This window comes from Calliopsis andreniformis, chromosome 5 (assembly GCF_051401765.1).
Source record: "Calliopsis andreniformis isolate RMS-2024a chromosome 5, iyCalAndr_principal, whole genome shotgun sequence".
NCBI lineage: Eukaryota > Metazoa > Arthropoda > Insecta > Hymenoptera > Andrenidae > Calliopsis > Calliopsis andreniformis.
Window position 1 is genome coordinate 4,009,666 of NC_135066.1, and position 23,576 is coordinate 4,033,241.

Consider the following 23,576-nt stretch of genomic DNA (forward strand, 5'->3'; position numbering starts at 1 on the left):
TTATTACATTTTATCCTATTTTCCTAATAATAATATGAATTCTTTGAATCAGCTTCAATACAATTAACGCGAGTACAGAAATTAAGGCAGAGTTTGGGCTTATCGAAATTTTTTATTAAACGAATTTATACATTGCGTAAAAACGAATTACGCAGCCGGATCGTCACCCTTAGTAGTACGCGTATAAATAAGCTGTGCATGGTGTTGCACTACTTGTTTGATGAGTCCCTTCTGTTGCAGTTCGATCAGTGCTCTCCTGGCTAGTGATCCACGGACCTTTAACCTTTCGCTGACGATCGATGGTGTGATTAACTTGTACTGTGGTACTTCTTTCAACAGCTTCTCATATGTGCCTTTATCGAATAATACTTGGTTGTTTAACTTGTCGCGTACTTTTCCTTTGGACCACTTCTGCAATGACAAATGAGCAATGTTAATTTCATTCATACAAATTTGGTAAAATATTTGTTTAATTAAATGTAATATCAGGCTCATTAAATCAGCTTTTTGCTTCCACGGTTTTTCAAGCAAATAAATGTTCATCATTTAATTTTCTTTATGTTAGTGCAATATAGTTGAAAAAACTTCACCTTCTTCTTGGCTTTGCCACCTGATCCTCCCTCCTTCTTCTTCTGTGTTTTTTGTGGTTGCTTTGAAGACCCCTTAGTATCCTTCTTAGGCGGCTGAAATAAAAAATACCAGTAAGCAAAATGTCCATCGAATCCAAATAATAGATGTATACATAGAACATTAATCAGGCTCATTAAATCAGTATTTTATTATCATGAAATTCAACTGGATAAATTTTCATCATGATATATTATTCAGAAAATATATCGACTATACAACATATTTTACAAGACTAACATATCCTCCTACAATTTCTCGCCGTGTCAACAAAACATGTGAAAGAGGTTAGACATTGAACCACCGACAAAATTGTCAATTCCCACATTCATTTAACACACAAACATCAGAAAATTCCTACAAATTTATGCTCGATTGAAAGAAAGTAAACATAAAATTTCCGAAGTCAAACACTACGAGTGCATCGTATACACCATGTGGACGGTCACTGATGCTAGGTTATTTATCTGATCTGCGTATAAAATCCGCACACATCTCTTCAATACATTATTCAATTAAAAACACCACTCCACGCGAACAAGAACTCTCATTACACTTTCAAAATGACATCGAATTAAGCACAATTAAAAACAAAAGGGAAAAAGCCTCGGCGAGTACTCACCATGATGGCTGTCGACTCGGAAAGAAAAGGGAAGTACGGCAATCGCCATGCCAAATGCTTATCTCTATAGCGCCCTCTGCATCACTTCGTTAGTCAATGACGTGTCTATAAAAGAGGATAATATTCAGGAGAATCAGATTATAACGAGTGAATAAATTAGTGGTTTTGTTAAAATCGATTCACCTGTCCTATTTTTATGCAAATACTGGAGATAATATTTTCCAAGTGTCACGTGTGACACTTTGTCGAGCTGTCAGTGGCCCTGGCCTCAGGAGTGGCTGCAGCGTGCTGAGCATGGCGCCACGCCGAGTGTTTTCGCAGCCCGGTTTTTTCGACCTCTGACGAACTCACAACATGTATTCGTTTTGAGAAGATCCATCAGAGTCCTCAAATCGGTTAGACACCTCGATTTTCACATTCAGTTCTCTGTCAGAAAGGTGAGTTCCTCATGGTAGATACACGCATGTTAGGTTAAGGGACAATCCTTTCACTGTTACGACGTGTCAATCGTGTTTTTCCTCGGTATCAGTCGTCGACAATAGTCGCATGGTTAACTTATTATAATTAACGAGGATGTACTAAGCAATCGCGAATACTATGTTTCATTCAGAAAAGTAATGTTTGCTCGTACCAGCAAATGTCATCAACGAATACTCGGAGGTATCGTTTATCAGCTGTGTGGTCAGCAGTGTTTGTCTTTGACATATTTTTGACTCTCTTTAGTGTTTATTTCTGTTGAAGAAGAGAATTTGTGTTTAAATACTTGCGTTAGTATGTAGATAATAGTAATTGGGAGGTTCATTTGAAAAAATTATACTTTAGAGAAATATACAAGTACTAGTATAAGTAGTAAGTATTAAGACTTAGTATTTTAAAGTTAAAGAATCCACTCACTAATTAAATTTTTCATATGTGGTGGAATTGATTAAAAAAATTGTTTCTTTCTTTACAGGAACAGCATTGTATGTGAAAACAGCTCTGACACTGTTGCAAAATGCTTCCACTTTCGCACAAGGACTCCCGAAATCTGAGCAGCCGGATAAAGGAAAAACTATTAGGATGGAAACGTTTGATATTCTCAGATAAAAATACCAGGAATTTGTTCTTATTCCTCTTGCTCAACTTATCCTTCGCCTTCATAGAGTTACTCTATGGAGTATGGACAAACAGTTTGGGCTTAATATCGGACAGTTTCCACATGTTCTTTGACTGTACTGGCTTGTTATTTGGTTTAGCCGCATCAGTAATAACGAAATGGAGAGCAAACGAACGATACTCCTATGGTTACGTGAGAGCAGAAGTTTTGGGAGGTTTCGTCAATGCTCTGCTTTTATTCTTCATTGCCCTGTTCATTATGTCAGAGGCTGTCGAAAGGTCAATTGAACCGCCAGAGATAAAACACGAGAGACTCTTAGTTGTGTCCATTTTGGGATTGTTAGTCAATTTAGTAGGAATATACGTGTTTCGACATGGGCATGGACATGGCCATGGGATGGGACATGGCCACTCTCACTCGCATTCCCACTCTCATGGAGGTCATGGACATTCCCACATGAACCATAGTCACAGTCACGATCACCATGATATAGAAATCGATCCTTCCTTCAGCGGTACAAATTCACAGATCATGAAAGGAGTTTTCTTGCATATCATGGCAGACACTCTCGGATCAGTAGGCGTAATTATATCAGCGATATTGATACGACTGTTTGGTTGGTTTATAGCAGATCCAATCTGTTCTATGCTGATTGCAGTATTGATAGTTTTAAGTGTGCTTTCATTAATGAAAGACTCGTGGGAAATCTTAATGCAAAGACAACCAGCAGCATTGGATCACGTTCTGCCTCAGTGTTACAACAAAGTGACCCAACTTGCTGGCGTTTATAGTGTACAAGAACCACACTTCTGGACACTATGCTCGGACGTGTACGTCGGATGCTTGAAGTTAGAAGTGGCTCGAACCGTGGAGCCTAAATACGTCGTAGCGCATACGCAAATGATTTTCCAAGCAGCTGGTGTAAGGCATCTAACTGTCCAATTGGATTATGCACCTATGTGATCTACGAAAAACACGCATTTTATCAAGTGTTCTTACAAGTGCTCCAAGACTATTTTCATTTGCGGGGTTTGTCAGAAGCAAGCGAGAAATACCGCCTTAGCGCAAAATATCTTTGCTGTCTTACAATTGTGTGGATGCATTGTTCTAAGTAATAGTGAATATCATCTTGAATTACAGATTGTTTAAGGGTCCATTTACTTATAGAAAAGCTGAAAGCATTTGACGCAGGATGCCAATTTGTTCCTAAGGATGATTCTAAATCTAATGTTCAATATCATTTTTTCATTTTTGCTATTGTACATCTGCTCGTTCATATCTATCACTGATAGGTTTCTTTTACGGAATTGTAATTGTCTCTGATCACAAGAACTTCGACTCTGTACTGCTCACCGACTGAAAGTTGTAGATAAAGTTTTGCATCGCCCGTGAAAGAATTTTGTATCAAAATGCATTTAAAATTTAGAAAAATCGCTGGTGCGTAGCGTTGATTAGATTTTTTTATCTTTTGCATGGCTGATTTAGGCCACATCCGCTGAACAATTTTTATCTCCCTTTTGTTACCGTGTAAGTTTGTGTACATTACCATATGTAAAACTTGAACATTGTGGTCGAAAGTGTGTCGAAGAGCGGCCATAAGAATACATAGACAGCTGTAGACAGCTAGTCATTACTATACAAAAAATACGAAATGTATATTATATATAAATGCAACTTTATAAAATGTAATATAAATTGATATTCTTACGTCTGTACGAAATTGTGCTCTCCTCAAGATTGTATTTACTTTGTACGTTCTGTTCGCGCAAAGAAGCGTTCACGAATATTTATTACGTACAGGAAAATTGTGTCATGACGACGTATTTGTATCTCTAAGATACCATTTGTATTTAATAGGCGAATTGCGAGTAATATCAAAATAAGAATACTATAGACCATTTCTCTAAAAGTCTACGAAAGAGTCTCTCTTCGTATGTCGATCAAAAAAAAACTGATTCATTGATTCGCGCGATCTTTTGATACGATTCATCCTTGCACATTTTATACACGCGCGACTGAATTAATCATTTTTACAAGCATTGTAACATCTTCGAACTCACGACAGACTTATAAGTGTGTGCATGACCGGGACATTCCACATTAGGCGAAGAATATGATTCGTATACTTCAAGTTGTGATGATGTAGGCCAAAATCTATCGACACGATGATACGAAACGTTGATAGAAATTATGTACGACTTCCTAAGAGTAACGTAGAGAATTTTTCTATTGAAGTACTGCATTATCACCAATAAGGCTCTAGAATCTAGAACAACTTGCGATCGTATTGAGCTTGACTTCAATCAGGCTCCCACGAAAGAGTGGTGCAATTTCCAGAATGAAAGTCAACATTGTTACGTTTTATTAACATTACTGTATAGATGAAAGACCGAAGAATATCTCTTCAACATTGGCAGAGTGTAAATAATAAAGAAAAACACTTATAATGAATATTAGTATATACCTTCTTTGATGTATCCTCTTAAACTGTTCCTGGTATCTTCCTCTACGCTACACTGAATCGTACCACATATTAGTCTAGACGTTACCTTCATTTCTTAATCAAAGAAGTTTTTTCTTTAAAGTCGTCCTCGTTAAGTCCATATTTCCACAACGTCGACTCCAGAAATCACTCAAACGGGCTTTCAAACACATATTACATTTATTTGAAGGATATGTATACACATATAAATACATAAATATTTATAATAAAATCGCTGAAGCTAACTCCACACGAGGTCTTCGATGCCTCTCTCGATGTTCGCGTGTGGCGTTAATTTCAGTTCCTGCCGCGTAATTAGTTCTCTTCTGAAAACGGCCTCGCAAATGTAACAGATATCTCGTTTGTCTCGTACAATGTCGATCAGTGTGTCTCTTATATACATATAGCAAACTATCAAAAATGAAAAACCGTGCGGGACGCTCGCCCCACGTCTATCTAAAACTTGGACACATGGATAAAAAAGGGAGTCAAAAAGTCCGTCTTGTCTGCGAAGTAATCGAGCAGGAGAAAAAATGGGGCGAGCGAACGCTGTGTGGATCAACTGTTTCGCGTAAAGCTGTGAACTGAAATATTCGACTTTATCTCGTGTCGAACTTAGGTGTTCAGATGCATGGCAGTATCGTGTTGTCCGTGGTTCTCGTTGCTGGCAGTTTGTGAAAGGAAGATCCCGTGAACGTTCGGCGATCGACTTATCACTAGAAAGTAACGAGCTCGTGATTAATTATCGCGGTTATTAGTCTACGATTTACGATTTGGCAGTCGTGTTGCACGTATTTCCTCGTTAAAGTATATTTTCTTCGTTTCCTTTTTTTTTTATTTTTTATACAATATATAATAGCCATCGTTTCTCTATATAATGTACCACAGAATTCAAAGATCCGACAACGTGCCTCCGCTCTGGACACGTTTCCTACCCGCTACCATATAGAATTATAATAATCTATAAAATTTCTCCAAAGTCTCCAACAACGCGTCATACCCGGTAAAGCCATTTTCACTCTTGGATCGTCGATTGCGATTCAATCGATCGTTAACATTTAATAATCCCGATCAGAATGTGCTAATAATCGTAGCAGTAATAATAATGATGATGATGATCGTAATAATGGTGTTAATTAATTAATTAATAATAATATATTACTCTGAATCGTATTTTACACTCCATCTAACAACAACGAACGTATCTAGTTTGCAACAGCCTCTTTTCTTTCCTTTCTTTCATTTTTAAATATCTTTTAGTAATACGCGTACCTGTACGTACTGTGCATTGGTCATTCGCAAGACAATCGCATCTTGTTCCGTCCCACCTGCTCATTTATTCCTTCTTCCCCGAATAGGACGCCATTCTCTTCTAAAACTAAGATATCCCGTCTCTACTTTTCCGAGACCTCTTCCTACTGCTTTCAAAGAATCCTCGAGAATACTCGAGAGCTAATAAAACGCCTACGGTCTATGATCTATCGTTAGGAGAGTGACCACGCGCAGAAAAGGAAATCACAGTAAGACGAAAATCCACATAGTGTCGGCTTCAGATCCTCCTCTTCACACTTTCCTCTCAAATATAATCTTCTTATCCTACGTGCCTCTTATGGCTAAAATCGTCAACGATACACGCGTTTGACGTTACTCGACTCGTCTCTAAAAACTACTCGTTTACTTTCCTTAGCATCTCGTCCGCCTTCCTCGAGATCCGTTTCACCGGATCGGCGGCTAAAGATCATAACGCGACCGTACCTCAATAATCGATTCTACTTTCAACGTTCCCCTTCTCTACGTTCTTCTATACTTGTAACTTCCTCCATCCAGGATCAATTCTCTAAATCTCTCATCGCTATCCCTCGACCACATCCGTGGTCAAACAGTCAAGAAAACTCCAAGTCGTTGATATCCAAGGGTCCCTCGTAAGGACCTCACTTCTTCTTGCCCTTGCCATTCTTCTGGACCTTCGTGATCTTCAATCTACAGTTGGATCCACCAGTGTATACCACCTCAGCTCTTCCACCTTCCTCTATCACGGCCACAAGAGCCTTCACCGATCTCACGTGCACGTCCTTGGCGCTGATCTCCAAGGAAGTGCCCGGATACCGGTCCCTAACACACTTTCCAATACTAGACGCCTGCGTTTCTGTCAGATCCACCCCGTCCAGGCACAGCCAGGTGAGGTACTGAAGGTGTGTCAGAATCGTCTGAACAAAAATGTGCTCCATCTGCACTTTCTTCGCGCTATCAGTTACTATCAATCCATTCGCCTTCAGGAAGCTTAGGTTGCATAGTTTCAGGTGCTTCGAGATCTGTCGCATCGTCTTTTCGCTGTCCTCCAACGTGATTCGCCAGAAGTTAATCCTCAAGGATTGGAGGTTCCTGAAGTGGGAGGAGAGGCAGGCGAAGAACTGCTGGAGGATCTTGTCGTCGATGAACAACAGGGAACCGCTGTTGCCGCCTATGGTGGACTTGTCCAGGGAGAGGTCGAGCTCGCTGAGGGCGGTGAAACCCGCGAGGAAAGGCAGAAGAAGAGGGCCACGGAGCGCCAGACGATCGTTCACTGTCACCTGGAATCAGACGTAATGCTATCAGTCGTCTCACCCGCGACAACTTTTCCCTGCTCCCTTTCTCTTACTCGCCGCTGACGAGTAACGAAGATGAATGGGAATTTCGGGGACCTCGGATGAATTCTAATCATCGAACGTCTGGAAGAGGCAAGGGGAGACATCGATATGTCTCTCAGGAGAGTAATAAGAGTGTGACCTCTTGCGAGGATGGAGGATCGACAATTTAGAGCAATTGCTAGGAGTGGAGTATATCCACTACTTTAATGGTTACAGTAGGGCCCACTTTAATGTTTAGAACTATATTTAGACTGTTATCTGTACTAAAATTTGCAAAAATTAGTGAGGATAGTAGTGGATGCTAAAGCAAGGACCACTCTACTTAAGATTATTCGTTCTCTATAATCTCTCGGGTCCACTGAATACTATCTCGACTATAATTGCACGCGATATCGATTATACGATGGTTTTCTAACCAGTGAGTCGTTTTATCTGTAAGGGAAGAAACCAGTTCTACGATCAAGATGAATAATCTACCACGACGAGAATGACCGCTGGCCAGACCGCAAACGAATCATCGACGTCCTCAAATTACGAATCAGCCGGTTCGAGCGGGCTCGAGTGTCTCAGATGGGCCGTGTCAGATCCTCAGGAACCTGATACGTCGACTCGCGTTCTCTTCGACAACCACTCGCGTCGTTACGTTCCGTTTCCTGAATACGCGTAGGTATTTACTCAGGACTACGGAGGACTTGAATATCGATGGAGGAAACTTATGCCTTTGAGGGGGGTAACTATGAAGCACACCTTCTCTGGGAATAGCGGAGTGCTTTTGGATCATCTTGTACCGGATGTATTCCCATTTACAAAGGCACGGATTTGCACGCAGGGGCACCAGTTCACTAATTCGCCAACTATCTGTGTTCCGCTCTGATTCCTTATTACCTTGGAGCTGCCTCGAATTCAGTGCTCCTGTTTCCGCGATTAGAAAGTAAAGGCGAACTTTTAGTTGAACATCCCGAGAGAGGATTGTTGGTGAACGTTGTATGAACCAGTGAATAAATCATAGTTCGAGTTATCGGTCAGATTCGCAATTGCCAACTTCCAGTAAAGTCAAAGGACGATGGAGTCCTTTCTCATCCCGAGCATGGGGCAAAGTAGAATGGTCCTGGAAAGAGGATTACTTACTTGAAAACCGGCCAGCCTGAGGAACACAATCGCGGGGCAGGCAGGAGGCGGTGCAGCCCTCAAAAGTTCAGCCCCAGCGTCGTCCCGGCGCCCCAATCTCGCCAAAGGACCTTCGTGGACGGCCAGATGCAGTCGAGCGTTGCAGAGGCTCAGCTCGCGGACGCTCGTGTATCTCAGCAGCTCGGAGAATACTGCCAAGCTGTCCGATTCCTGCAAACCCACGCATTCTCCGCTTTAAACTGCTGCCTTGTGGCTTTTGCTGAGCGAAGGTTCTTAAATAGCGCGATTAGAATCCCTAGGAACTTGTATGCTTTGAACGAACAACTTTCTTGCAAGTAAAGAACTCTCTGTTCAGTGGTGGCTTGTAGCTGAACTCGCTGTTTTGGACATTCACGATGCAAGATATTTACTGGAGAAGAGAATGTTAATAAAGAGAGTGGAACACTTAAGCAGATTCATCTATTTGAATATCCTTTTTTAGTTGCTACTTTTTATATCGCTAGCTTCATATAATATGGCCTTAATGCATCACTTTGTAGAAATCACTGGCAGTATTCAGTTAGTCTTTAATAAGGCAGGGACAAAGCGAAGTACGCGAGCACAATGGGCTTCGAGATTATAGGATCGCGTTTTACGAGAAACGAAGCTTAGACGATAATACAAGGCTAACAGTCTGTGATTAATCTCAAAATCGGTTTCGTGGTAGCTCCATCATCATCTGGATGATCTGGATGGCAATATTCTCTAGGTATTCATTGTAGTATAGTATATTATTTAGCCATTCTACAATCCAGCCAGGATTTCTAACCACTCGAAATGAGCCACTAAGCCCACGAACAAACTGATCCTCAAGGCAGAATACGAACTTTCTGCAAACAAGATTGATATATCGAGATGCGTCGCTTCGAAATAACACGACCTAATTAGACGACACAGTTTCGAGAGGAGGCGTCATTAAGTGGCAACGACGCGACAGCATGGCAGTTTCAAATTGATCTCGAAGTTCGTTCGATCGGGAGCAAGCGGCTTCGCTCTACTTTGGCTCCAGTGACGTCGAGGAAATGCGACGCGCGTAACCGAGCCTTATGCAATATTCTACGGAACAACCGCCCTGGGGAATTTTGCGTGGCTCAGAGAAGACAGTCTCAAAGAAGGGAAAACGGGGAGCTATCAGTGGAAAATTGCGACCGAGATCGTGGCTAGCAGAGTTTGTGGACCGTGGATTTGGGCTTATTGGATTGGGGCAGAAATGTCCTTTTCTCAATTTAAATTAAGTACATGCGTTACATAATTTATATCTTCATAATGGATACTGAGTTTTTAGTCCTCTTACACAATGTTTAATCTTTTAAACAGTATTTCGGATTACAGTAATCCATTAGGAGGAACGGAGTGGTGAACTCGAACACATTCACGGACACTTTTGTCCTCCACTCTGTTTCTTTGTCGCGTTATATAATTTCGTCGGTAGAATTTACGAGGGTAGTTTTTGCGCCCCTCGGCTTGAATAATGCCAGGGAAATTGGCCAAAATTATGGTCTCTTACCGAAGAGGGAAGAGACCCCGATTCCACTTCGTTTTCCTTGAAATATAATGAACTGCTTCTACTTGTCGCCACGCTCAAGAATTCTCGCTTAGTTCCCCGGCAAAATTAACGCTCCGCAAACATACCACGGTCCATCTCCGAAAACCATAGATCCATTTAATCTAGACAACTCGGGAATAAAAGTTTCTAGGGATATCTGAAAATCATGAAACGAAAGCTGGATGAAATTACTCGGCAAACTGTGCAGATAGGAAGGCTACGATAGTCAAACGAATGCTTCGAATTTCCCGCAAAGTTGGCCTAGCATTTCGCAAATTTTCAACAGCGTTTAACCGACTCGCCACGAGATCGCTAGCCACGAGGAAATCCGGAAATCGAGCCAGTCACAGGCAGAGGACATTTGGCAAATCAGCTCTCATTGCACCGATTCCTACGGAATAATTAATGACGTTGCCTACGAGGCTGGCTTTTAACGCGAATCGCGACACCAATTTGCTTTCTCACGGGACGCAGCAAACCGGTCAAAGTTTGTCGTTAACGTCATCGTGGAATTGCGAGGCGAGCCGCTGCCGTTCATCGTGGAAAACTCCCGCAGGAAAATTGTTTTTCGCCCATGGTGCCGTTAATTCTATCGCGTGGCAGCTTTCGTCCAGTTTCGCTTGAAAAATAGCGTCCACTGGCCGCATAAATTCAATGAATCGGCGCAGTCCTTTTTAAATAGGGATCATCCCGATTCGTGACGAGCTGAACAATAATGGCGATGCTCATAGGGGAGGTGGGAGCCTCCAACCCGTGCCGCATTGTTTATAATCGCCCTCGTGCGTTGAATTAAATCTGCCCACCCCTGACTCATTGTTCCCGCGTGCGATATCGCCGTGCCACTGGTAGGATTTTACGGTTCTACGATTTATCCGGGGATATTCTGCGAATTACGCGCTTTTCGAACCCTCCTCGACCCCCTGCCCAACGCAACCACCACTTCGGCGCGTAGTTTACCCTCGTTATTGAGTCGATTAAACCCAGAAGGTCTCCAGGGGGTCCCAATTGACCTGGTTTCTAATTAGAAATCAGGTAATTTGTAATTTTCTTTGCTATTTATGGTAGACGCCTTTTCTATAGAGAAAATGTTTGGAACTGTGGTGGCCAGATATAATATTGATCCGTATTTGAAATACACATAAAGTAAGCTGAAAGTGAACAGAGATAAGAGACGCTGCTCGTATCGCTGAGTCGCCTGTACCAGAAAATTCTTCCCACTTACCGAGAACATTGTTTTGAGTAAACCTTTATAAGATCAGTTTGCATAATGCCGCGTGAAGCCAGGGTGAGATACATGTCAGACACCATGGCATTTTCATGGAAATTTTCAGGCGTTTTGGTAGACGTCGGTCAGGACCGCAGAGAATGATGTTCGAGGGGGTTGAGAGGCAGTAGAATAGGGTGCCACGTAATTTATTGCGGGCAATATTACCCTTGTGACATTGGGGAGGATGGAGGACCTTGTGGGTCTCTCGAAAAAGTATTTTATGGAGGCTGGGAATCTCGTATTCTATTCTGGACCACTCTCGGACCAAGTATTCGAATAAATCGCTTCTTAGTTGGTGGTTCACGTTCAAAAGTGGAAACTATCTGCTCTCTAATATTAGTTTGGGCACTAAACAATAATGAACAGAGTTCATGCAAATATATGAAACGCGTACAACACGAAAACGGCTATAATTCGGAAACAACCCCATTATGCCGACTCCAGTGTTGTAGGTTAATTGAAGTTTCGAGTATCCAGAACATTTCGGAACCCCACAATCGGCAATAATCCGTCAAAGTATTCCTTTCAGCACGAACTCCGCTTAAAATCTAGTCCTTTGATCACCAGTTCCTGAATAATAAATTAATCCAAGTAATCTTTAGAAGCTGGTCTTCCTTCTCAATGTATCTTGGGATTGAATTCATCCTGAGTTCCTCCATTCGATTAACACAGATTTCCTTAGCATACCCATTAAGTGGGTAATGACGATCTCATAAATCATCGTAGTAGAACGGATAATAAATAAGAAGCCGTTTGAGGAAGCATTCTCGACTAATAGCTGGGTGTTCAGGCTCGTTGGCGATGATCGATTCGACCGCTTAATGCGCCATTTCTCCTGTATTCTATTTTCCAGGAAAATAGGTACAACAACGCAGCCTCCTCTCCGGTCCACACGGACTCGCAACTTCCCGCGCAGATTTAAGTAAATTGGATCACAGGGATGATCGTGCTCGCGGGAGCGTTTTTAATAATGGAAAATCCATTCGGACGCGTCGCATATATCTTGTTTGCTGACGCTCCCCACCGTATCCTCTCCAATACCATACTTCATTTCGTGACGAGATCTCTCGCGTTCCGCTGTTGCTCTTGCTTTTAGATAAATCAGCTATTTTCTCTGAGACATTGAAGAACGTATTTCAATTCTCTCTAGTTTTTCAAAGCCAAAACAATGAGCTTCAATTTAATCAGAATAATGAATAGAGAATACTAATGAAAGAGTAAAATACATCACACTGTTTTCACATTTTCGAATCTGGTTATACTCGTATTAACTCCGATGCTTTGCAGCGCCACAGCAGACCTCTTTCTGTCGCTCGTTTTACAGGGCCATCCGCGTCGAGAGCCGTGTCCTACAAAGCCATTAGCGGCCCTTTCGACAGCTGGTGGATTTAAATAAATAGGTTGCATAGTCGCGACGTCCCCGCAACACGCGCTGAATAATGCAGCGTGAGGATCCGCGTATAAATCTTGCGCAGAAAAGCGAACCAACACGAATAAACCGTGGCCCGTCTTATTGAGGAGAGACATTTGCTCTCGTTTCCGCGGTATCAATCCTCCGTCGGAGCGGACCTGGCTCCTTGTCATCGTGAAACATTGGCGACCGATATACTCGGAACTTGAAATCGAACAGAACGGGAAAAGCAATTTGATGTGCTCGATACAGAAGCTATTTGATAAAAGTGAAGTCGAGAGGGAAGTTAAGCGATCCAATAATCCCAAATTTCGTGAAATTGGTCCAATCGGTTTAACAACTTTGCTTTCTGCTCTTGAATTATTTTCATCTTCCCTTTCTGCAATTTTTAGAATTACTTGCTTGTGGTTTTGCGCACTGTCAATGTTCGAATTTTTGTATTTTTTCTCCTTTAATGCCTTTAGACAGAGGTTCTTTGATTCTTTGATTTATTCTTCTTGTTCCCTCTACGATCTCACACATGGAATGGCGAATGGAATTTTATACTGAAGGACAGGCGATGGAACAAAAGCGCTGGTTCATGCACCGGCAGTAGAAACAGACTGTAATGTCCTGGCTAGTAGAAAAGGAGTGGCATTGGTCAGACATCGATCGAGTAACTCCTTCAAAGGGAATTTTTATGGCGCGCAAGTTTTTTCCTGCACTTCACAAACCGTATATGGTCCATAAATCTGGTTTCCTTCGTGCATTAGTGCATTTTTAATTAAGGCGTAAAATGAGGGAACAATGGGGATTAGTGAAACAGTTCCATACGTGGTCAGACGGTCAACACAGTAATCAGCTTTGCAGTGAACAGTTCCTAGAGAGTTTAGCATAGACCAAAATTCACAATGGATCCATATACAAGCTGTTTCAATTAATACTCTCAGTAGCAGTAATCCTCTCATACAAGAATAGCTTTGTGTCTTACTAATAGCCTTCAAGATTTTTTGTAACCTACGCTCCTCGAAATTGGGACAGTCCATACTATTGACGCAGCTCGTTTCATACGTCCACAGCATCCCAGAAATGGCAACTGCTCGCCAATTAGCGAAATGCCCTCTAACCACGCAATTGTCGATGATAATTCCGCAAGCAATTTCCCTCCGTCTGTGTGCCCGCATTAGTTAACGGGAAATCGAGAGCATCCTAGACAGGATTTCATGTTAACCAATGTGAGTAACAGGACGACGTTTAATCTTGTGGAGTGAAACCATGCTTTTTATTTCGAAGACAGTGGGAGACCACTCAAAAGGAAGTCGAAGTTTCCAGGCTGACTCCTCCCTGGCAATTAGCGGGAAGACCAAACAATACCCCAGAGCCACTTGCTCTTTATCCCTCTTTTCTTCCGTGGAATCGCCGATAATTAATTATCCACTTCCACGGGTAATCCATGAGTGCGCCAGGTAGGATTATCCCGTGGCCTTGTTCTCTTTCTCTTCCCTCGGTTTTCGGCTGTCGTTCCATCCCTGCCCGTACTTCACTGGAGATAATGGCTCGTCGCCAACAATGGCGCGGGAAGATAGAGCAAGGGGGAAGGTTAAGAGGTTCAATGGAAGGAATGGGGGAGACGTATTTATGTTATGTACCCGGGGCTCACGTCCTCGCAGAAATCTCGAGCTAGGCGCGACTGTATGTACAGAGCGCTTTATGAACCGGGAAGCGGAACAAGGAGGATCTGCCTTCGCGATGGTCGACCGTGTTTAATTGAATTCTGACCTGGCAACGATTAACGCTCATCGGCGTGGGTGTGATGAAAATAATTCCCATCGGGGACACCTGTTGTGTGTTTAGCAACATTTTCTGTTTTTCGTGGATCCTCTTCGCGATGTCGGAGCTCGTTTCGAGGGGCGTATTAAAGTCGAGGTGTATCCTCTGTGCTCCTCCTCGTTAGTATACTCCTGTCTGTTTCTGACTCTGCTACCCCTTTCGCCGCCTTTCCTCGCTCGCTTGTCCTGCTCCTGGATAACGAGCCCGCGTAATGACACTTTTTCCCATAACAGAATATCGCCGAGGCAACGAATTCGAATTCACTTTCCTAATTGCTCTCATACCACGCACGAGGCAAATTGGGTTAAGGATTTATATTGTTTCCGTCTGTTCTCCTCTAATTACCTATGTATCTTCCGTCGTCCGTTTTTTCAAGCACTGCAACTACTGCATCGCAAATTAAACGCTTGTGAATTCAACTCGAGCTCTCTCTTATTCCTATAGCCCTTACCATTCAGAACGATCTTTGCACAAGGTCGTTCCCGACTGTTTCCTCAGCCCTGCTCAGCGTTTCGAGAGTACAAAAGGGGTGAGGGAACTCGATGAACAATGCATTGAGCATAAATGTGGATTCACGCCGTGTTTCCTCTGCGGTAGTCGGTCATTTCGAAATCTCAACGAGTCATAAATCTGATTAGTCGCCGCGATTAGGGATCAGCGCGTGTAATCGCTCGTGTAGTGTCCAATCTCGCTGGCGTTTCCGCTGGTCTGCGGCGGAAATCACTCCGCGCGCTCAGACGACTCCGAAATCGACGAAAATTCGATGGCGAGAGCAACCGAATTTCCACGAATCGTGGGATACCCATTTTCTCTTCTGTTCCTCTTCGTATTTCACGCGTGTAGACACCAAAAATTGACAGTAATGTCGAACTGAAAAATTCCATGTCTCTGCAATCTAATTAAAACAATGAATTTCATTGGAGAAGGACAGCGGTACGTGCGAATCTCGGTGGCGTCGGTCTCCCAGGCAGCGAACCGCAAAGTTTTCGAGGGATTCTTTTTGCGAGGCACGGAGTTATCGTTAGTAGCCCCTGGATACGCCATCAGTTTCTTTTACTGGCCCCGCTCTGTTCGTAACTTCGTCGAAACCTCGAGGATGTAACCGAAGAAGTCACGATTCCCCTGTACATTCCAAATGTGGTTCCCCCGTATCGATCGCCAGGCCATCCCTCTCTTTTCTTTAATTTGTTCTCCTTCAAAGACCCCGTGAGACGTGATTCAAAGTCGAGGGCTGTGAGAGAGCGGAAAAATTCGGTCTCGAGAGTGGAAGAATTCGGTCACAGCCACGGAAACTAATTTCGGTGAGATAGGAACGTCGGATAATCTGATCCAATAAAGATCCAGGTAACAGATTGTAGGCAACGCCGCGCTATTGCAGAATTTTTGTGAGTCGTAATAGAAAAAGCTCCGCGCGTTGGTTCTATCGCCGCGAAATCAGTTTTCTGTTTCGACGCCGACCGCAAGTGGTAATCGGTTGAATAAAAGATCCGCCAGGATAGCGCGGTACTCGAAGCCACTGTATTAGATTGAAGGAGGTTCCGACGGCGCCGTGGTCGCACCGACAGGCTTGCGCGAACTTTTCAGACATTGTTATCGAGACAGCTAGTTGGAATTCTGTTCCCTCGTTCGACGTGGCCGAGATGTTATGCAACTTCGTGCTGCAGAGTCGACCAGCTGCAGAGGTGCAGCGGGATATTACCAGCCAGCACTTTTGGAATTGCCAGCCACTGAGGAAAGCAGAAGGGCGGTTCCAACGATTCTAACTCGAAGAGAAGCTCCAGCCTCTATTTATCTTCTCAGATCCCCGCGACTTTCCTCGGTTTTGGTTTACTTAGTGAATAAAATGTCGCCTATGCGCTCTTTTCCCTTGCATCTTGCTATCTCGCTTAATCTCCTCGGTACACACTTCTTTAAACGTTAAGAAAACTGAATAAAACCATTCGAATGAATGGAGTAGACTCACCTCTATTCTGAAGGTCCACCCCTCGAGACTAAGTAGCTTGAGGGTGGTATTTCTGGCGAGGGCGTGACACAGCAACCTAGAAGGATGGTCGTCGAGGGCGAGTCGCGGGCTGGCGAGATCTAGAAGTTGCAAGCAGGGTGCTTCCGTCAATGCCAGTACCAATGGCATCACGTCCGCTGGCCTGGATGCGCCTGCAGCTCTCAGAGCATCCAAATTGCGCGCCCTTCGGATGGTCTCGCCCAGGCAACCCGCGTCCAATCCGCCGAGCAAACACTTGGACACGTTCAGAGACCTCAGCTTACAGTTTGGCTCTCTGAAACATCGAACAGACATCGATTAGTTTGAGGTTTACGCAATTTAGGACTGATCAGATTCGTCGCGTCAGTTTGATTTGCGGTGGCGAGGATTTCTGAGTAAAAAGGTGAAAGGTTTCCTGTAATTGAATCCAAGTAGTGAGTAAGACAGGAAGATGAAGAGAAGAAGGAAAGGGATTTAATCAAAGGTACTGACAAGCTAGTAATTAACTTAGATCGATGATTATGCTCTGCTATTTTATCCCTTGACGGGGAAGTCTCCTTATTTAATTGACTAGATAGACCTTTAATTAAAACTCGTTCCTGTCGTTTCTGTCAGAAGTAACGGAGAACTTAGGTGGTGAATTAAGAGTATTACAAGAATGAATCCTTTCTTCTCTCTACCTAGTCCCTAGAGGGGAGTAGGGTTAGGGATTAGGGGTAGGAAGAGAGAATCCAAGTAAGTCTTTCCCCTGTCTCTTTTCCTAAGCCCTACCTAATACTCATATACTACTTGCAGACAACAAATTGCGTTACAGTGGGATATGACGAGTCGTAACCTTTCTGTGAACAGAAGGTTTAGGGTCCAATGAATTAAGCAAAGATTAATCCACGATCTTTTGATCCTCAATTATTCCAAGAAGCTTAATTCCCGCGAACCTTGACATAAACGGACGTGACGTAACACTGTGAACACAAGCCTGCGTTTAATAGAGACAATTTAAGAAGCTCGATTGTCTGGACCGTCAGGATCGCGTCTGGATTTAATGGTAACCATGGGTCGGGTCATATTTACTCGGCTATTAACGCGGTACGGGTCACAGCCAGTAGCGTGAGGCCAGCTAATGGCGTGCCTTTAATGGTACCCAGCACGAGTAAATCCGCTCGAGTGCCCTCGACGTATCTATCGTGGCGAAAATATACGCCGCGGTACCTATGCTAGGTCCGTGCTTTGAATCGCGAGCGAAAATAAACATTTTATTCGGCGCGTTCCCCCGCCTCCACCCTCGCCAAGGATAAGCCACTCGGCCAATAAAACCGATGCTCTAAATCAAAGCTCGTATCGGTCTCAGGTTTTCTCGATATCAGCCGCAGCGCTCGCTCAACGAGGAAACGCTTACACTCCTGTACACTCGCGAAAATAAATGGCCACGAGCGAGGCGATGGATCACGAGGCGAGCGCGACGTGTTTCAGATACCGCGCTCCAAAATCCTTCTGCGTCGAATTGATTTCCCTTTCGGGGCCACGCTGAATGCCGTTCAACAACGTCGTTCTGAATCGCGGACTGGAGGGAAAACTTCAGAAGTGAAAAGAGATTGTTTGGGGCCTGTTAAAAATTAATACACTGGGATCTTTCAGGACACAAAGGGCAAGTTTATCCGAGGACGACGTTTGGCAAGTGAGGGAACGAAGGAAACTCGACCTTCTTTCTGGGGCATGCTGGAGGAAGTTCCCAAGCGAGACCACGAGGATTTCCTCTTTACGCGAAATCCTGGCAGCATGCAAGCAAAGTGGAACTCGAATTTAAATTTCGAAGTGGGTCTTCGAGTACTTCCTTTCGGAGAACGTGAACTGTAGTTGAAGCTAGACCGACCCGATCGAAAGCCAGCGACCCTAAGCAGTGTTCAATTTAATATTATATTAAGTGGGGAGAAATATTGAAAGACAATAGAAAGTATACATTTATCCAAACCTACAATTTAAGATCGAGTTCCATATCTGATCTCCGAATCTTTGTAATGCAATTGAATTCCTGTAACGTTTTCGCGATAAAATTCACGGTCGCGGCGTGCAGCAGACAAAACCGAGAACTGAGGAGGAACGAGCTGCCGCGGTCCGAGAGCTCGCGGAAAATGAGCGGAATTTAAGGGCGGCGGTATCCGACAGGGAGCTTCCGCGCGATAAAATTGCGCCCGTAAGTCAAACGGCCGCGAGGCTATTGCGTTCTGCAGCCCGCTTAACTTTCGACAGCTTTACTGCCAGGGATTTCGCGCCTGGTGCTTCCGGTGCGGGGTGAGAAACGGGCCCTGGGACATTTTTATCCCGTTAACTCGCTTTATCGTTCCCCGCTTTCTTCTTGAACTCCCTTCGACCCTGGAATTCGTCGAAGCAGAGTCAAGCTTCCCGCGAAATCCGGGAATACCTTGGCCAGCCATTTACAGGGAAGTTCTTCTCTCGAATCGTAATGAACAGGTGCTCTACGGAAGTTTAACTTCGATGAAGGGTTATAAAAGGACACCTAGAAGAGAGGTACAGAGTTAATTGCTAGTACAGAGATGGCGGACGAAGTTCAATCCCCTTTCGCGATGTAAAACTGAAGTTACGCTCGTTCGTGGCTCTTTTAAGAGAGTTTTGAGCGAGGTTCGGAGCAAAGTAGAACGGGTTGTATTTCAACGGGTAATTCGAACGACGCGGAATTTGCAATGAAAGCTTTACGAAGTAGCGTTTCCTTCGAAAGAAAATAAGTGGAAAACAGGAGAAGCTGGTACATTAGTGAGTTGGCAACTCGTATCGCGTTACTCTGTAGAGTCGCGAAGTAGGGACGCGGCGATAGAAAGTAGAAGTAGATGGTAACGCGTCGTCATTGTATCCCTTAACGAGTTAATTGCACCGCGCCTCGAACTTAGAGTCCTCTTCTAGTTCTCTCTGACGCTCAAAGAAGATTGTCCGAAGTTTCAGGCCGAAGTATAGTCCGGATGCTTAACGACGTTAACTGCACCGCGCTTCCTACGATACTTTTCCACTTTCCACTTTGTTCTGCTCTGCTCTTTCCCCCTGGCGACGTGCATCGTCCAGGATACACCCTTTCCGGGCGAAACTTAAACGAAACTTCGTTCTCGATGTAAATTTTGATCGGTCCAAGTGCCCGAAGAGCGTTCTCCTTCAAACACGAATGTCCAAAACTTTCTCGCTGATGTTTCGGTTCAGGGTGTAAAAATAACGAAGAGAATGTTCGAGGGCGTATTTCATTTGAAACACAAATAGCGGAAAATTGCTGGCAGACGACTCGCATTGATAGGCTGTGAGTTCAGCTGAAATGAAATATCTACTCGCCTCATTCAATATGGACTTTATTTGAAAAGTTCTGATTCGGGGGCCAATACGGAAGTCGGGACTTTCTCAAATAGCAGTTGGCTAATAGCCCCTAGCGCAACGTTCGCGTTTTCTATTTGCCTCTATGGGTATCAAACTTTCAAATTTTTAAATTCTCTAATCACTCAAGGACCTATGGTGCACGGAATCGCTTCAAGTTTATCATTTTGTAAACTCTGGACATTGCACTTGTGCATATATACAAAATATAGATGCACATCACACATTTCTGAATCCTCATTTCGTCAATTCTGTTTCTCCCAAGTCATTAGACACGAAACGATACTACCAATTTAATTTTTAATTCGTCCCCGTCGCCCTTACTTTTTGTCGCAGCCAGCAGGGGCGCCCACTTTGCTCCCCTGTACCCGCCACGTTCCAAATTTCTTTCCTCTTCGCGTTTCGCTCGCCTTTGTCCCTGGTACGTTCCAGCGAATCGAAACCGTGGCTCGAGCAAGCGAGGATACGTCTGGCGTGCATTTCACCGGGCGACGTTGATGTTTTTAATTAAAAACACGGCTAGTCCGAGTAAATTGCAGCTCCGTCGGGGAAAAATATTCCCTGGATTATTTCTGGTCGGCTGACTCGCGTGCCAGCGCGATTCGTTCGTTTCGTCCGTCGCGGAAACGCGCTGCCGTTAAATTCTGCAACGCCTCCAAGCGGACGCGTAGCCGGAAGTAATCGAAGCTGGCGAACTGGTCAGGAAACGAACGAGAGATAGGAAACACAATATTTTGCATTGGTAGTGCATTTTGCGAATATTTTGCCAGGAAATTTCCATCCTGTTTCCCTCGTTTACGAAGTTAATGCATTAATTGGAGGCTTCAAAAGCGTCCTCGATTGGCTTCAAAGGGCCTCGTCAAATTCCGCTGAAAAGCTATGGGAACAATGAACAGGCACAAAGCAGAGGAACAGGGTGGATGTTGTTGCTCGCGTTCAAGGGACACCACGCCGAGGCTGGTCCGCAAATGAAGAAACAATGGGGCGTAGGGGTGAGCCGCAGCCGGTTGACTTCCGTTTCGCGTGTTTTCACGCGAGATGTATCGCAGCGAGGCTTACGGCTCGTAAACGGATTCATACAGCCCCGAGTGCTCTTTCTTTTCGTCTTTTCACCAGACGAAACAAACGGCTTCCAGCCGCAAGTTCGCGACAGAGAAAAAGCACGAGCTTCTGATTCGTTTTGCTCTTTGTGACACCCTTTGCGCGTTTCTGTGCTTCTTCTTGCACATTTCAGGAAGCGTGAAACTTCTTAAATTGGGCAAATTTTGTTCGGCCTGACTAAAAGGGAATAAACGCTGATGAAGAGGGAGGACGTTGAAAAAGGACAGTTTTTATAGTACAAGTATAAAGCTCGAAAGAAAGAATATTTTGGCACAATTAATTCTTCTTCGAAACGCATATTTGCAGCAATTAGCTCGCATGCAAAAGCTGCCGTTAGAATACTAAAAATATTTAACATGGCCCTGGTATTCTCTGTTTCCTAAATTTCCACAGCTTTCCACGGCAACGAGCCGCAGAAGCGTAGCTCGACGAGGACACCTCACCCACGCAAGGAATGAAATTACGGGAGTAAAAGTAAATAGAAGCGAGTAAGCGACCGAGCGGAGGTACAAAATTAAAAGCACGTGGCTTTCGTCGTCTGGCCGCGTGATTCGCGCCGCTTTCACTGTCTGGCCGCACGGTGGTCTCGATATTTAAAAAATCTTTGGTATGCCTTTATAACAGCGCGCAGCGAAAATTGTGGACAGCGGGATTATTCGAAGCGGTCGCGTCGGGAATTCGTATAAAATTCTCTCTCTTCTTGGGGACGCTAATATTCGTATTACGCGTAACGAGGAACAAAGAATTCCTTTATGGACTGCGCGATGGGAACGAGAATATTGTGTTTCAGCGAAGGGACTTCTCAAAACGGCGCGTGTAGGAACAATGAACTATTTCCAGGTGACGAGCCAGGTGAGGCTCGAAATTAACGCGGCCAGGTGACAGAATTTCATTCTGTCCAGAGGACGGAAGTCTGAAAGCTTCTAACGAGCCCCGGGAACAGAGGACATTCATGGTCGACCGAGTGCTCCGACGTTGAACGCGAAGTTCTGGCAGAAAAGTCGAGGGGAGTTATTTCGCAAGATTCGCGTCATCGTTTCCCTCGACGGCGAGATAGGGTGAGAACAACTTTCGCAATTTCTACGACCTTGCGAGAACGATGTTGACTCGCGGGCCCCTTTCGCCCTTAAACTTCTCGGCCAACAATCGCCCATCCGGAAGGGGAAAGGTCTGCAGGAACTTCGTATAATTTTCTGAATGACCATTCTCGTTCGTCTCCTTAATTTCCATAACTCATTCGGCGGTCGTTCGAGAACCGAATCTCGAGAACTTCTAGGAAAACTGGTAACCGCTATGGAAGTTAAGCCTTAGAGAGGCTTGTTAAGGGAAACTCATTTCTTTAGGTTTTCTTCGCGTTTCGAGAAAATTATGAAGTGGAAAATTTGACTAATTGGGGAAGCAAAGTAGAAGCACCAACATTGAGGAATTCAAGCAAATCAAGCGATAAGTTCAAGCAAAGAGTTTTTCAAACGGTATGATCTATTACCTATACTGAGTCAAAAAGGGGTACAGGACACTGGTGGCCAAATCCTGACGTGGCAAGAGTCATATTTCGCCTATCAAAGACACTGGATAACCACATTATCCATGGGAACAGTATTTTATACGTACGAATATTAATTATTATAGCAGCAGCGAAAATCCCAGACTCCTCACCTGATAGCGTTGAAGATCTCGTGGAAGCCGGTACCTTGGTGGCTGCTGACGTCGCAAGTGGGCAGAGGGTGCAGAAGCGGCAGACGATGGCACAGCACACTATCACTGTTCCTCTTGCTACTCCCGTTGCTGTCCCTGTCCCTGTCGTTCTGCGGCAGTGGCCCGTTTCCGGTGGCGGGCGCGGGACCAAGGCCAAGCCCGAGAGGTAGCCGCGGCAGGGTGGCGGGCCTCGTTAAACTGCCGTAGGCTGCCAAAGCGCCCCGGGGGAGGGACGAGTAGCAGCGATTAAGGGGTAGCGTGCCAAGGGTGCTGGATGCGCAGCCACTGCTCCCGGAACCGGACCCCGAACCTGTGCAATCATTATCACGTTCTTATTTCCGTGGGGTGGATATTCATTAAACGCTCGTTTAATCGTTAATCGCTGGGTTTGAAAGAAGGGTGCGTTTGAAAGGGGTTGAAGGGGTTAGAAGCGTTCGCAGCTCTTCGATGTTAAATTCTGTCTATAGTGAAATGTAAACAGCGAAATCTGTGAAGGAGTAAAGCGAGTTTAAGCTCGTTTTACACGACAGAGATTTAATCTTCGAGCTAGGGAATCGTTGGAGGATTTCCTGTGCTCACTCCCTCGCAGCTATTAAATGAAATTCTCCGTTTCAACACGATTTGTCCGTCAGAAGTCTACGAGGTTCTCGGTTCGCAAGGAAGACCGTCAGGTTCCGCGTTACAGTATAAGCGTCAGCGACATTAGACTGCATTAGACGAGACACCGTGAGCCCTTAAGCGTGTTCGAGCGAGTTCGAGTGAGTTTACCGACCGTA

At 44.4% G+C, this 23,576-nt stretch overlaps 3 protein-coding genes and 1 non-coding gene across 5 annotated transcripts in view; 1 reads left to right on the plus strand and 3 right to left on the minus strand.

Annotated features, from left to right (window-relative positions):
- Positions 1-92: 92 nt before the first annotated feature.
- On the minus strand, positions 93-1,268 carry Rps25 (ribosomal protein S25). Its single transcript, XM_076377751.1, has 3 exons — positions 1,250-1,268; positions 591-683; positions 93-411 (listed from the first exon to the last, which is right to left on the minus strand). Exons 1-3 carry the CDS (start codon positions 1,250-1,252, stop codon positions 148-150), a joined length of 360 nt encoding a protein of 119 aa, XP_076233866.1. The 5' UTR covers positions 1,253-1,268; the 3' UTR covers positions 93-147.
- Positions 483-551, minus strand: LOC143180007 (small nucleolar RNA SNORD57). Its single transcript, XR_013002065.1, has one exon. It is a non-coding gene; the product is annotated as a small nucleolar RNA SNORD57 (small nucleolar RNA).
- A 172-nt stretch (positions 1,269-1,440) lies between the features above and the next one.
- Positions 1,441-4,796, plus strand: Znt86d (solute carrier family 30 member 7). Of its 2 annotated transcripts, none has more exons than XM_076378635.1 (2): positions 1,441-1,686; positions 2,202-4,796. In XM_076378635.1, the coding sequence occupies exon 2, from the start codon at positions 2,244-2,246 to the stop codon at positions 3,306-3,308; it is 1,065 nt and encodes a 354-aa protein (XP_076234750.1). In that variant the 5' UTR covers positions 1,441-1,686; positions 2,202-2,243; the 3' UTR covers positions 3,309-4,796. The 2 variants fall into 2 exon arrangements, with proteins under 2 accessions (XP_076234750.1, XP_076234751.1); XM_076378636.1 differs by lacking the exon at positions 1,441-1,686 and adding an exon at positions 2,007-2,098.
- Positions 4,797-6,037: 1,241 nt separating this feature from the next.
- Positions 6,038-23,576, minus strand: part of LOC143179414 (uncharacterized) — a 137,428-nt gene continuing 119,889 nt past the window's right edge. Inside the window, exons 7-10 of the mRNA XM_076378629.1 lie at positions 22,762-23,110; positions 16,618-16,930; positions 8,583-8,792; positions 6,038-7,397 (exon numbers count right to left, since the gene is read on the minus strand). Coding sequence (XP_076234744.1) covers positions 6,759-7,397; positions 8,583-8,792; positions 16,618-16,930; positions 22,762-23,110 — 1,511 coding nt within the window. The 3' untranslated portion in view covers positions 6,038-6,758. The remainder of the gene's footprint in view (positions 7,398-8,582; positions 8,793-16,617; positions 16,931-22,761; positions 23,111-23,576) is intronic.

Coding starts and splice junctions, on each gene's coding strand:
- Rps25 (XM_076377751.1), bottom strand. Junction 412..590: donor GTGGCAAAGCCAAGAAGAAG/GTGAAGTTTTTT, acceptor TTGTCATTGCAG/AAGTGGTCCAAAGGAAAAGT.
- Znt86d (XM_076378635.1), top strand. CDS start 2,244: ATGCTTCCACTTTCGCACAAGGACTCCCGAAATCTGAGCAGCCGGATA.